We start from the raw sequence: 14219 nt of genomic DNA on the forward strand, positions 1-14219 counted from the left end.
TTCTGATTTAACACAACAGCTGCTGAAGCTGCAGTCCAGGCTGACCAGGTGTGTGTGTGTGTGTGTGTGTGTGTGTGTGTGTGTGTGTAGGAGCTGGTGTTGGAGCATGTGTTCGGCTACAGAGGCTTCGACTGTCGGAACAACCTGCATTACCTGAACGATGGCGCTGACATCATCTTCCACACCGCCGCCGCCGTCGTCATCCAGAACCTGTCCGCCGGTCTGTTCCGTTCAGCCTGCTCTGTGTCTTTATCAGTAGTAACTCCTGTTACTTGTCACACTGACATTAAACTGATAACTTGTTCCTGCTTTCTTTACACTTTCATCACTGTTGATTTGTTTGTTGGGATTCCAGTTTGGTTTCTGAGTTTTGCTTAGTCAGCCTTAACGAACTCTAGGTCTTAACGAGCTCTGGGTCTTAACGAGCTCTGGGTCTTAACGAGCTCTAGGTCTTAACGAGCTCTGGGTCTTCACGAGCTCTGGGTCTTAACGAGCTCTGGGTCTTAACGAACTCTAGGTCTTAACGAGCTCTGGGTCTTAACGAGTTCTGGGTCTTAACGAGCTCTAGGTCTTAACGAGCCCTAGGTCTTAACGAGCTGTAATACTAATACAAATGTCATTTATTATCAATAGTAGTAATAGCAGTAGCAGCAGTTGTAATTTTAAAATAGTATTGTTGTTGTTGTTGTTGTTGTTGTTGTTGTTGTTGGTGAAGTGTCACTTCCTGTTTCCTGTCCTGACAGGAACTCAGAGTTTCTACCTGGAGCACACGGACGACATCCTCTGTCTGACTGTCAACCAACACCCGAAGTACCAGAACATCATCGCTACGGGACAGATCGGTGGGTCGGAGCAGAGATCTGATTGGACGTCACTAAACTCATCTGCATCGCTTTGAGAAGCTTCTGCTTCAGCGCCAATGTACTGAGAGCACAGAGGGTTAGACTGGGTTAACACCTGAGGGTTAACACCTGAGTTTAACCTGAATTTAACCAGAGTTTAGCCAGAGTTTAGCCAGAGTTTAACCTGAGGAAAAGTATTAGAAGTACATAATAATAATGTATTAGCACTGTGTTAGTACAACCAAGTGCTTACTGTCCAAACCTTTTTAAGTACTAACAGTATTATTGCGTAGTTACAACACTTTTCCACAGAGAAACACACAGGTCTCTCTGGTCTCTCTGGTCTCTCTGGTCTCTCTGGTCTCTCTGGTATCGACCAATTTAAAGGAAAGTGTGAACTAATTGGGAATTTAAATAAAATTGATGAAATCTGGAGTTAAAACAGTAAAAGCAGGAAGAGACTCGCTCTCTCTCTCAGACACATTCAGGATGATTTGTTGCTTTAATATTTTTACACTTTTGTCCACATTTGTTTCTGTATTTCCATGTTTGATCTGCACATAGAAAACCACTAACACTCACATCTCTGCCCAGCCAGTAATACTTTAACTTTATGATATCATAATAACTTTATGTTTGCCAAATTTCTGATTGGCAAACATACTGAATTGTTTTTGATTTGATGTATTTGAGGACTATAAAAGCACAGTAAGCATGACTGAAATCATGGAGTGAAGTTGGGGATTTTTATTCTGGCAGGTTAGCAAAAAAATGCAAATTGTGAGTTTGAAATTATACAAAATTATCAAAATCAAGTTATCCACATAATCATGATGTTTTATTTTTACTTTATGCTTGTGTGGTGTTTTTCTAAAGAACTTTTTGGGTTGAAATATTTTAAAAGATATAAAGTACAGAACAGTTTTGTCAGCTGGGACGACAAATCTGAACTCCAGTCACAGCACAGACAGCAGAGGATCATTCAGCATTCATAAAACTGTAGTTATGATTCAGTTCACCATTCTCATGCATGAAAATGGCCGCCTTTTGCCCATTGCACTTGTTTTCTTTCCACTGCTTCCTCATCCATCGCCTCGCCCCACCAGGCGACCTCACTGACCTGCCAGGTAAGACGCTCCACCTTTCTGTTACTAATCCATTTCCACACATAACACTGTTGCTGCTGAAGTGCTTCAGTGTGTTTAATCCTGTGGTGTGTTCACTGCCCATGTTCCGCTGTGTAGAGGCTGAAGTCTGCGGTGAGTATCGGCAGTGAGGATCCCCCCCCCCTCCCCCCCCCCCCCCCCCAGAGAAACTAAAGCAAGTTGGACTCAGACCGAAGCCTTGCTTAGCACTTCTTATCAGCATGCTAAACTACCAGCTAGCCTGGGTGGTACAGTGTGTGTGTGTGTGTGTGTGTGTGTGTGTGTGGTAAGGCTGCGATTCAGAGTCTGCTTTTCATAGAAACTTGAATCTTTTTGATGCAGATGACAGATCTCACAGCATGAACTCCAACCCAGCTTCAGTATGTTAGCACAGGAATGTGAGGCGTGACTCTGTTCCTTATCTGCTGGACAGAAAAGTCCTGCAACACTAACCCTCTGCTGCTGAAACCACATGGGACCTGTCCCTTTGTTTCAGATGTGTTTCATGGTTTGGTTGCAGCAGTTGTGCTTCTCCTCCAAACTATTTTCCTGGTATTTTGGACACGATGTGTTTTGTGAGATGGGCGTTTTGGACCAGATGATGAACTGTTCTGTTCTCTCCAGGAGAACGTCATGTGTCTGTATGAGAACTCCTCATCCTCTTCTTCAAGAACCAGCAGAGACGTCGCTAACTCTGTTTTGTCCATTTTTATTGTCTTGAAGTAACACTTTGTTACTTCAGGTTAGCTAGCTAATGCTGATTAGATTAGAGTGACCAGTCCTGAGTTTCCAGGGACAGTCCCCAGAGTTGGTGCTTTGTCCCTGGCTGGTCTGTCCCCAGAAGTGTCCCTGGATGTCCCTCTCTGTCTGGACAGCATTAGAGTTAGCAGAGTCTGATGACGTCATTTTTACCTCAGGACAAATGTTTTCCTGTCCAGCTGTCTGGGTGGGATTAGTACTGCAGGACAATGTTGGTGATGTAGTAGGATATAATGTGTGTCATCATGTATTACTTCATTTCTTCTATAAATGACTAAGGGGCGCATCATTTCTGTCAGATCCCAGAATGCGCCTACTCTGCAAAGTGTTTGTAATTTCTGAATCATAGCATCGATCCGTTTGGTACCAGAACTGACAGAAGATCAGTTTGCTGAAAAGCAGAAGGTCACATTGATCCGCACAGGATCGGAATCAGTGATTCACTCCAGTAAAAACTGCGTCTCCAGACCTCTGTTAATATTAATTATCAGTGATTTTATCGGGCTACAGCGGTGAAACACTCTGAGGTGTCACAGTAATAACAAACACCTGCTGTGACTGATGCAGGATGGAGACAAAAAGAAGCAGTTTTGTTTTCTTCCAACTCTGAATCCAAACCAGTTCCCAGTCTGCTCTGTTCAAACAGCATGTCAGTCCCGATGGAAGTATTGATCCTGACAGAGAGTGAATGGTGTCGATCGATCGGTTCTCTACCTGCCTATCTCCTCCCAAACTCCTCAGTCCCAACACTTCCTCCCTCACACTCTGTCTCGGTTCCTCGGTTCCTCGGTTCCTTTGGTTCTGGGTTCCTTGGCTTCCTTACTTCCTTAGGTCTTTGTTGCCTCAGTTTCTTGGTTCCTTGGTCCTGGGGTTGCTTGGTTCCTTGGTCCCTTGGTTCCTCTGCTCCTTGGTTCCTTGGTTCCTTGGTTTTTTGGCCCGTTGGTTCCTTGGTCCTTTGGTTCCTTGGTTCCCCAGTTCCTCTGTCCCTTGCTTCCTTGGCTGCTTAGTTCCTTGGTTCCTGGGTACCTTTGCTCCCTTAGTTCCTCAGGTCCGTGGTTACATGGTTCCTTGGTTTCTTGGTCCTCTGGTTTCTTAGTTCCTCAGGTTCCTTGGTTCCCTGGTTCCTTGGTCCTCTGGTTCCTTAGTTCCTCAGGTCCTTAGTTCCATGGTTCCTTGGTTACTTGGTCCTCTGGTACCTTAGGTCCTTGGTTCCACAGTCCCATGGTTCCTTGGTCATCTGGTTCCTTAGGTTCTTGGTTCCACCGTTCCTTGGTTCCACAGTTCCTTGGTCCTCTGGTTCCTTAGGTCCTTGGTTCCACGGTTCTTTGGTCCTCTGGTTCCTTAGGTCCTTGGTTCCACAGTTCCTTGGTCCTCTGGTTCCTTAGGTCCTTGGTTCCACGGTTCCTTGGTCCTTTGGTTCCTTAGTTCTTCGGGGCCTTGGTTCCATGGTTCCTTGGTTCTTTGGTTCCTGGGTTCCTATGGTTGCGGTCTCTTCTCGCAGGCCTCGCTCCGTCCATCCACGTGTGGGACGCCATGACGAAGCAGACGCTGTCCATCCTGCGCTGTTCCCACGCCAAGGGCGTCGGCTACGTCAACTTCAGCGCCACGGGGAAGCTGCTGCTGTCGGTGGGGGCGGAGCCTGAGCACACCATCACCGTCTGGAGGTGGCAGGAAGGTAGACAGCCAGCTGGGACCGGGCGGTTATTTCAACAAATATTTTTTTTGGTCAATTATTTTTTATTATTTTTCAAAACAAAAAAAAGAAAAGAAGAAAGGATACAATAGCAACAGAAACAGAATAAATTGGCCCAATAGCAGCCCAAGTACAAGTATATTCTGTCCTAGGAGAAAAAGAACCCAGAGTTTTTATTATCGCTATTTATATCTTTATTATCATGTATTGTAATGATACAATAAGATGAAACTTGATGAAATTGGGTCAGAATTGTAATAGAATGCAGCAAAGAAGAATATTAATAAGAATATATCAAAATCTATTGTGGCTGTCAAACATGATGCAGCCGACAACTTCACGCTCTGTTATGTGTGACCTTTAACCTTTCCGCCAGGCACCAAGGTGACCAGTAAGGGCGGCCACGCCGAGCGGATCTTCGTGGTCGAGTTCAGACCGGACTCGGACACGCAGTTCGTGTCGGTGGGAATCAAACACATCAAGTTCTGGACGCTGGTCGGCGGGTCGCTCATGTACAAGAAGGGAGTGATCGGCTCGGTGGAGGAGGGCCGCATGCAGACCATGCTGTCTGTGGCTTTTGGTGCTGTGAGTACAGTTCCACCTTCAGGTTCTGCTTAGATCACTCAGTGGTTCTCCACCTGGGGTCACAAGGTGATTTCTGATTGGTCAGTGGAAGTTACACGCAATGTTGTAATGAAAAATATAAAGAAAAATCTGTGGATTTATAGCATGTGTTTAGCAGAGGCGCACATGACTTGGACTCGAGTCACATGACTTGGACTCGAGTCACATGACTTGGACTCGAGTCGCAGTTTTAATTGCTCAAGACTTGATGCATGAAGAGAAGACTTGAGACTTGACTTGACTTGGGTTCTGGTGACTTGGGACTCGACTCTGACTTGTACTTTGATGACTTGAAAAGGTTTCTAAAGTCTTGACTTGAGATCTTGTGTTTGTGTAAATGACTTAGATTGAAAGTGATGAGATTTGTTCCAGCGGACAACTGAATTTAAATTCTGTTTTCTGAATTTGTATGGAATGATTGAATTTATTGAAGTTGAAACTGATTATAGAAATCAAACTCATGATGCTCTTACCAAGTTTTTATCCTATTAAAACCATATTGCATTGAAAAGTCCTAGATATTTAGTTTTCTTTAAGATATTAAATTGATACTGGACTCTTGATTTGTTCTGACTTGACTTGCTGTTCTACATTTAGACTTGGGACTTGACATTAATGACATGGACTGGACTTGGACTTGACTTGGTAATCTACATTTAGACTTCACATTTGACTTGAGAGTTGTGCTTCAAGACTTGAGACTAACTTGGGACTCGAGCAGACTTAACTTGGTCACACCTCTGGTGTTTAGTATTCATGTTACCTGACCTACAGAAAGCTGAACATATGCACAGAAAGTCTCTAGAGGTACAGATGTGCATTGTAAATGATTCACCTTAACAAATCTAAAATATATAAATATGCAAATGTTGCATATCAGATATAAGTCAGTGTTCTGCGTTGCGTCTCCTCCAGAACAACCTGACGTTCACCGGTGCTATAAACGGGGACGTGTACGTGTGGAGGGAGCACTTCCTGGTGCGGGTGGTGGCGAAGGCCCACAGCGGGCCGGTCTTCACCATGTACACCACGCTGCGGGACGGGCTCATCGTCACCGGGGGGAAGGAGCGGCCGTGAGTATCCAACAGGTTTAAACCACCGGGCTGGTCCTGCCTGCCTGGGTCTGACAGCTCACACCATGAGCTCACAGCAGTAGTGTTTGTTCTAGTGTTTCTCCACATTAAGACTACATTTCCCATCAGCCCCGTTGCTTCCTGCCCCCCCTCCCCCTCCCTGAAGAGGATCAACATGTTGGAAGTGATTTCTCCATCTTCCTTTCCCTCCTTCCACCATCTGCTGCCAGAAACTCTGAAAGCTTTATCTCCGTTTGCTCTGGAAGAACAGAACCTCTTCCTGTTTTCCAGATCCAAACGTTTACTGTAATTATACGAATGTCTCAAATTAATGTGATGATGATTTATTGATGGGAGAACAGACACACAGCCGACACAGAGCAGGAGAAGTGGAAGAAATCTGGATTTATGGAAATTAAACTCTGATTATGTGTGTGTGTGTGTGTGTGTGTGTGTGTGTGTGTGTGTGTGTATGTGCGTGTGTGTGTGTGTGTGTGTGTGACAGCACTAAAGAGGGCGGGGCCGTGAAGCTGTGGGACCAGGAGATGAAGCGATGCAGAGCGTTCCAGCTGGAGACCGGTCAGCCGGTGGAGAACGTCCGGTCCGTCTGCAGAGGGAAGGTACGACAGGCCAGAGAACACACACACACACACACACACACACACACATTTACAGCATCTATTGTTATCGTCCCTCATTGATAATGAATGATGCTTCTGATCGATCCAACAAGCACAAGTACAGTTTAGTTTGTTAGTTACAAGCAACAGTCAAGATGATCAATCAGCTCTCATTTCAGCAATCAGTCACATAACAAAGCGTCCTTATTGATATGTGTGTTACCGTCTCCAATGAGCTGAATTAATTGTGTATGTGATGGTAGTGCTGTGAAATATTATGGGATGCTCCTCTCTTCTTCCCTGAAGAGTTTACTTGCAAAATTACATCTCCAACGTTTGAAAAGATGAAATATATTCTTACAAAGTGATGAATGTCACAACATTAAAGCACATGATGGGACTTTTTAAAGAACAGAAGGGAACTGAAGTCCTGGTTTGACTATGAGAGACTTTAACAGACTGGATCCAACAGATTTTAGAGATATTGAATAATGAACTTCAGGTAATGATTTCTTGTTTTGTTTCTTTCAAAATGCATTTTAGAACTGAACTCTGCTCCCTGTCGATGGAACAGGAACCTCAAACGTTCTGAGACTTTTTTAATCTCTTTCCCTGTGAACCCAGGGGAAAATCCTGGTGGGAACCAAAGACGGCGAGATCATCGAGGTGGGAGAGAAGAACGCGGCCTCCAACACCATGATCAACGGGCACACGCAGGGGGGGATCTGGGGTTTGGCCACTCATCCCTTCAAAGACGTCTTCATCTCCGCCAGCGACGACGGCACCATCCGGATCTGGGACCTGGCTGACAAGGTGCCGCATCTCAGACGCCGCTCAGAGAAATTTGATGAAACTTTGGGGAATGACGCGTCTCACTGCTGTGTCCCTTCATTTTCAAGATCGCACTGATTGGCCTAAGGGGGGCGCCACAGCGTTTAATTGTCTGTATGTCACGCACAATATCTTGGACGCCGATGAATGGCTCCTCCTCTTCCTCTTTCCCTGATGAATATAATCAGGAAACATGAGGGAACAGATTTTCAGAGGTGGAAAGAGGACTAAATATAAATATAATAGAGTATTAGATATCCTACTGAAGAAGAAGTACTGGTGTAAAAATCAACTTCAGCAAAAGTAAAAAGTGTCTTCTTTAAAATGTCCTCAGAGTAAAAGTTCCTGAGTCAGATTCCTCTTCTCACTGTGAATGGATCCACAGTTTGTCAGTTTACGTTGATCCAGTTTCTGTTGCTGATGGAGAGACACAATCTGTTCTGTGATGGATGGATTTAAAATGGACTGAAGGACAAAACTGCAGGAGAGATGGACTGAAGGGAAAGTCAAATTACTGACTTTAAAATATACTATACTATAAAAGTACAAGTACACAAAAAGCTACTCAGTTACAGTAACGTGAGTAAATGTAATTAGTTACAGAGGACGATATGTTGACTGTTGACTTGTCTTCTTGTTTGTGTCAGAAACTGCTGAACAAGGTGAGTCTGGGTCATCCTGCCAAGTGCACGTCCTACAGCCCCAACGGAGAGATGGTCTCCATCGGCATGGAGAACGGAGAGTTCATCGTCCTGCTGGTCAACTCCCTCACCGTCTGGGGCAAGAAGAGGGACCGCAACGTCGCCATCCAGGACATACGGTAGGACATCAGACATCAGGACATACGGTATGACATCAGACATCAGGACATACGGTAGGACATCAGACATCAGGACATACGGTAGGACATCAGACATCAGGACATACGGTATGACATCAGACATCAGGACATACGGACATCAGACATCAGGACATACGGTAGGACATCAGACATCAGGACATACGGTAGGACATCAGATATCAGGACATACAGTAGTACATCAGATATCAGGACATACGGTAGGACATCAGATATCAGGACATACAGTAGTACATCAGATATCAGGACATACGGTAGGACATCAGACATCAGGACATACGGACATCAGACATCAGGACATACGGTAGGACATCAGACATCAGGACATACGGACATCAGACATCAGGACATACGGTAGGACATCAGACATCAGGACATACGGACATCAGACATCAGGACATACGGTATGACATCAGACATCAGGACATACGGTATGACATCAGACATCAGGACATACGGACATCAGACATCAGGACATACGGTAGGACATCAGACATCAGGACATACGGTAGGACATCAGATATCAGGACATACGGACATCAGACATCAGGACATACGGTAGGACATCAGACATCAGGACATACGGTAGGACATCAGACATCAGGACATACGGACATCAGACATCAGGACATACGGTAGGACATCAGACATCAGGACATACGGTATGACATCAGATATCAGGACATATGGTAGGACATCAGATATCAGGACATACGGTAGCCTGTAGCATCCTTCCCACTTACTCACTTACTTATTTACTTACCTTGTTACCTCCACCAAGGAGGTAATGTTTTCACCTGCGTCTCACCTGTGTCCGTCCGTCTGTCAGCAGGATATCTCTAAAAGTTGGGCACAGATTGGCACAAAACTTGGTATGAAGGTTGGTTATGGGCCAAGTAAGAACTGATTAACTTTTCATGTCAATTGGCCAAAAGGGGGCGTGGTGGTGGGTGTGGCTTATCACCAAAAGGTGCAAAACTTCCTTGCGGGTGTTGTCAGACATGGAGGAGGTCTGTGCTCTACTGAGTACATTTTCTGATTTACTTATTTACTTACTTCTTTACTTACCTACTTACCAGTGAAACAGTAAAACAGAGAATAAAACATTTTCCATGAAAATGTCTGTTATCTCCAGTCGCTTGTTGTTGCTCCACTGTTTTCCTCCTTGTTGAGTTTGTTGTCAGTTAGTTTCTGTCGTCCAGGTCAGACAGCTCTCTGCTTGTCATCATCATTTGTTTTACTTTGATCATTTTTTTCGTTACGTTGAGGTGAATCACCTGCACAAATTAGTATTTTTTTCTCTCTTCTTTCAGTCTTTGACGTTTCTATGTTGTAATAAATCAGCTAAGCAGATGTTTGGTGTGTTCAGGTTCAGTCCAGACAACCGGCTGCTGGCGGTGGGTTCAGTGGAGAGCGCTGTGGATTTCTACGACCTTTCTCTGGGACCGTCGCTGAACCGGATCGGATACTGTAAGGACATTCCCGGCTTCGTCATCCAGATCGACTTCTCTGCTGACAGCAAGCACCTCCAGGTTAGAGGGATCGAACTTCTGCTGTCACTCTCATTCAATTCTGAATTAAAACAGAATCATATCGGGATAGCAGTGTGGCCCAGCGGTTAGACAGGCCATACTGCAATGGAAAGGTCAAAGGTTTCATTCCTGTAACAGCTGACTCAATGAGCAAGACACTGAAGTCTGCTCACTCACTGTAAGTCACTCTGGGTGTAAAAATGCCGCCTGAACAAGAACTTCATAACAGCCCAGAGACACATTACGTTTTTTCAGTTAATGGTGTCAGTTGCCAGGGGGCTTTTATTTTGAAGTATGTCTAAAGGAGAGTATCTGTATGTCTTGTCTCCTGTACCGTGCAGCTGCTGTGAAACTCACATGTAACTTGTCAATACGTTAAGTCACCAAGACAAATTCTGTTACATTTACTGCTCTTGACAAATAAAGTGATTTTCATTCTTAAAATATTTCTCAATAAATTGATACAGATCAAAGCCGACGCAACTGAACTATTATTGTTGAATGTGCCATGAAGCCTTTTTGAAACTCTTCTTCAGGTGTTTTTTACAGCGTTACCAAAAGTTCATTGGAGCATAAACTAAACTTTGACCTTAACTTTAACATTATTTTTAATTTGTATTACTCATAGACATTAACTTATTTCATTTTACTTTTCAGCCTTTAAATTTCATCATTATTTTTGAAAGTTTTCAGCTTTCCCTAGCTCTTCATCATCCATGATCATTTTAGGGTCACAGGAATATTTGTTCCATCTGTTGTCAGGCTGCTGTGACCTCTGACCTCTGACCCTTGAGCTTCTTACCATTGGTTGCTTATAATACATTCTGGATTAAGAGCATCAGCTAAATGATGAATGTAAACCGCGTTGTGGTTCTCAGGTCTCCACCAGCACCTACAGCCGGCAGGTCCATGAGGTTCCTTCAGGGAAGATCGTTACGGAGCAGCCCGTCATCGAGAGGATCACCTGGGCTACCTGGACCAGGTGAGATGAGTTTACGCTGCAGAGTGTGGCCAGAGGGGCGGAGTCTGGTTCCTGTTGTGTTGTCACATTTCCTCTCCCTCCCTTCCTGTCTTTCTCTACTGTGCCATCAAACAAACTGACTGGACTGCCCACTCTGTTTTTAACAAATGATGTAATGAGTGTTAGTTCTAAGCATATAGGGCTTAGAGAACATGAGGTTTAGGGAACATACTGTAGAGCTTAGGGAACATACTGTAGAGCTTAGGGAACATACTGTAGAGCTTAGGGAACATACTGTAGAGCTTAGGGAACATACTGTAGGGCAGAGGAAACATACTGTAGAGCTTAGGGAACATACTGTAGAGCTTAGGGAACACACTGTAGGGCTTAGGGAACATACTGTAGAGCTTAGGGAACACACTGTAGGGCGGAGGGAACACACTGTAGAGTTTAGGGAACACACTGTAGGGCTTAGAGAACGTACTGTAGAGCTTAGGGAACATACTGAACATCTTAGGGAACATACTGTTGAACTTAGGGAACATACTGCACATCTTAGGGAACATACTGCACATCTTAGGGAACATACTGCACACCCTAGGGAACATACTGAACATCTTAGGGAACATACTGTTGAACTTAGGGAACATACTGCACATCTTAGGGAACATACTGTTGAACTTAGGGAACATACTGAACATCTTAGGGAACATACTGTTGAACTTAGGGAACATACTGAACATCTTAGGGAACATACTGCACATCTTAGGGAACATACTGTTGAACTTAGGGAACATACTGAACATCTTAGGGAACATACTGCACATCCTAGGGAACATACTGTACATCTTAGGGAACATACTGTTGAACTTAGGGAACATACTGAACATATTAGGGAACATACTGTTGAACTTAGGGAACATACTGTACATCTTAGGGAACATACTGTTGAACTTAGGGAACATACTGAACATATTAGGGAACATACTGTTGAACTTAGGGAACATACTGCACATCCTAGGGAACATAGTGAACATCCTAGGGAACATACTGTTGAACTTAGGGAACATACTGTTGAACTTAGGGAACATACTGAACATATTAGGGAACATACTGTTGAACTTAGGGAACATACTGAACATATTAGGGAACATACTGTACATCTTAGGGGAACATACTGTTGAACTTAGGGAACATACTGAACATATTAGGGAACATACTGTTGAACTTAGGGAACATACTGTACATCTTAGGGAACATACTGTTGAACTTAGGGAACATACTGAACATATTAGGGAACATACTGTTGAACTTAGGGAACATACTGCACATCCTAGGGAACATAGTGAACATCCTAGGGAACATACTGTTGAACTTAGGGAACATACTGTTGAACTTAGGGAACATACTGAACATATTAGGGAACATACTGTTGAACTTAGGGAACATACTGAACATATTAGGGAACATACTGTTGAACTTAGGGAACATACTGAACATATTAGGGAACATACTGTTGAACTTAGGGAACATACTGCACATCCTAGGGAACATAGTGAACATCTTAGGGAACATACCGCACATCTTAGGGAACATACTGAACATCTTAGGGAACATACTGCATATCTTAGGGGACATACTGAACATCTTAGGGAACATACTGCACATCCTAGGGAACATACTGAACATCTTAGGGAACATACTGAACATCTTAGGGAACATACTGTTGAATTTAGGGAACATACTGAACATCTTAGGGAACATACTGTTGAACTTAGGGAACATGCTGAACATCTTAGGGAACATACTGAACATCTTAGGGAACATACTGCACATCTTAGGGAACATACTGAACATCTTAGGGAACATACTGAACATATTAGGGAACATACTGAACATCTTAGGGAACATACTGCACATCTTAGGGAACATACTGAACATCTTAGGGAACATACTGTTGAACTTAGGGAACATACTGAACATCTTAGGGAACATACTGAACATATTATGGAACATACTGAACATCTTAGGGAACATACTGAACATCTTAGGGAACATACTGCACATCTTAGGGAACATACTGAACATCTTAGGGAACATACTGCACACCCTAGGGAACATACTGAACATCTTAGGGAACATACTGTTGATCCTAGGGAACATACTGTTGAACTTAGGGAACATACTGAACACCCTAGGGAACATACTGAACATCTTAGGGAACATACTGAATATCTTAGGGAACATACTGAACATCTTAGGGAACATACTGTTGAACTTAGGGAACATACTGAACATCTTAGGGAACATACTGAACATCCTAGGGAACAGAGGGCTGAGGGAACCACCAGATGTTCACCCTCGGGTGTTCTGCTTGTTCCTAGCGTCCTGGGAGACGAGGTTCTCGGTGTTTGGCCTCGGAACGCGGAGAAGGCCGACGTTAACTGTGCTTGTGTTTCCCACGCCGGCCTCAACCTGGTGACCGGAGACGACTTCGGCCTCGTTAAGCTCTTCGATTTCCCCTGCTCCGAAAAATTTGTACGTGATTTTCCTTTGATATTAAATCTTCTCAACTTTATGTATGTTTTGACTGTGCAGAGTAACAGATGATAGTTGTAAATGCGAGCAGGGCAGTACGTTTAATTAATTGCAAAACAGTAATCGCAAAATTGAATGCTTCCAACAATTATATCACAATATCATTAAAAAAGAATCTCATGTTGTTGTTTTTGTCAATATTGTGTACGCTGAACTACAGACTATCAGCACAAAGACAAATTGAGAAGACAGGTGTTACAGTTGTTTACAGTTACTATCAAGTACTGAGGAGTTTACTAATCAATGTCCGGCTTGATATGTAGGAAAATTCATTGTTTTATTGTACTGACTAGAATATAAAATCCAATCCAAATTTACATTTTTGGCATTAACCTGATGCTCTTATACAGAGTGAGGTCAAATGAACCAGCAGGTGGCTTCAGAGTCTTGGTGAAGGACTCAGTTGATTGGACCTGTGACCTTTGACCCTGCCACCTCTTTGTAACTCTGTGTATCTCTGTGATGTTTTCCAGGCAAAACACAAGCGTTACTTCGGTCACTCCGCTCATGTGACCAACATTCGCTTCTCCTGCGATGATAAGTACGTCGTCAGCGCCGGCGGCAGCGACTGCAGGTGAGCTCAGGATTTTATTATGTGCATTCAGTCAAATCAACCTGATATTTATTTTGGACATTTTGTACAAGTCCTCTGTTCCTGAAACAGAAGGGAACCGCTCGCTTT

The 14219-nt window shown here is 43.8% G+C and overlaps 1 protein-coding gene across 1 annotated transcript in view; it reads left to right on the top strand.

The window, feature by feature from the left end:
- The window catches only part of LOC139912442 (echinoderm microtubule-associated protein-like 6), a 63157-nt gene that overhangs the window by 47334 nt on the left and 1604 nt on the right, over positions 1-14219 (top strand). The window contains 14 exon segments of the mRNA XM_078282574.1: positions 91-220; positions 744-842; positions 1949-1969; positions 2087-2101; positions 4248-4421; positions 4816-5024; positions 5979-6136; positions 6642-6756; positions 7381-7569; positions 8235-8407; positions 9816-9978; positions 10857-10960; positions 13324-13477; positions 14011-14111. Coding sequence (XP_078138700.1) covers positions 91-220; positions 744-842; positions 1949-1969; positions 2087-2101; positions 4248-4421; positions 4816-5024; positions 5979-6136; positions 6642-6756; positions 7381-7569; positions 8235-8407; positions 9816-9978; positions 10857-10960; positions 13324-13477; positions 14011-14111 — 1805 coding nt within the window.

The sequence above is a fragment of the Centroberyx gerrardi genome, chromosome 3, assembly GCF_048128805.1.
Source record: "Centroberyx gerrardi isolate f3 chromosome 3, fCenGer3.hap1.cur.20231027, whole genome shotgun sequence".
In the NCBI taxonomy this organism is placed as follows: Eukaryota; Metazoa; Chordata; class Actinopteri; order Beryciformes; family Berycidae; genus Centroberyx; species Centroberyx gerrardi.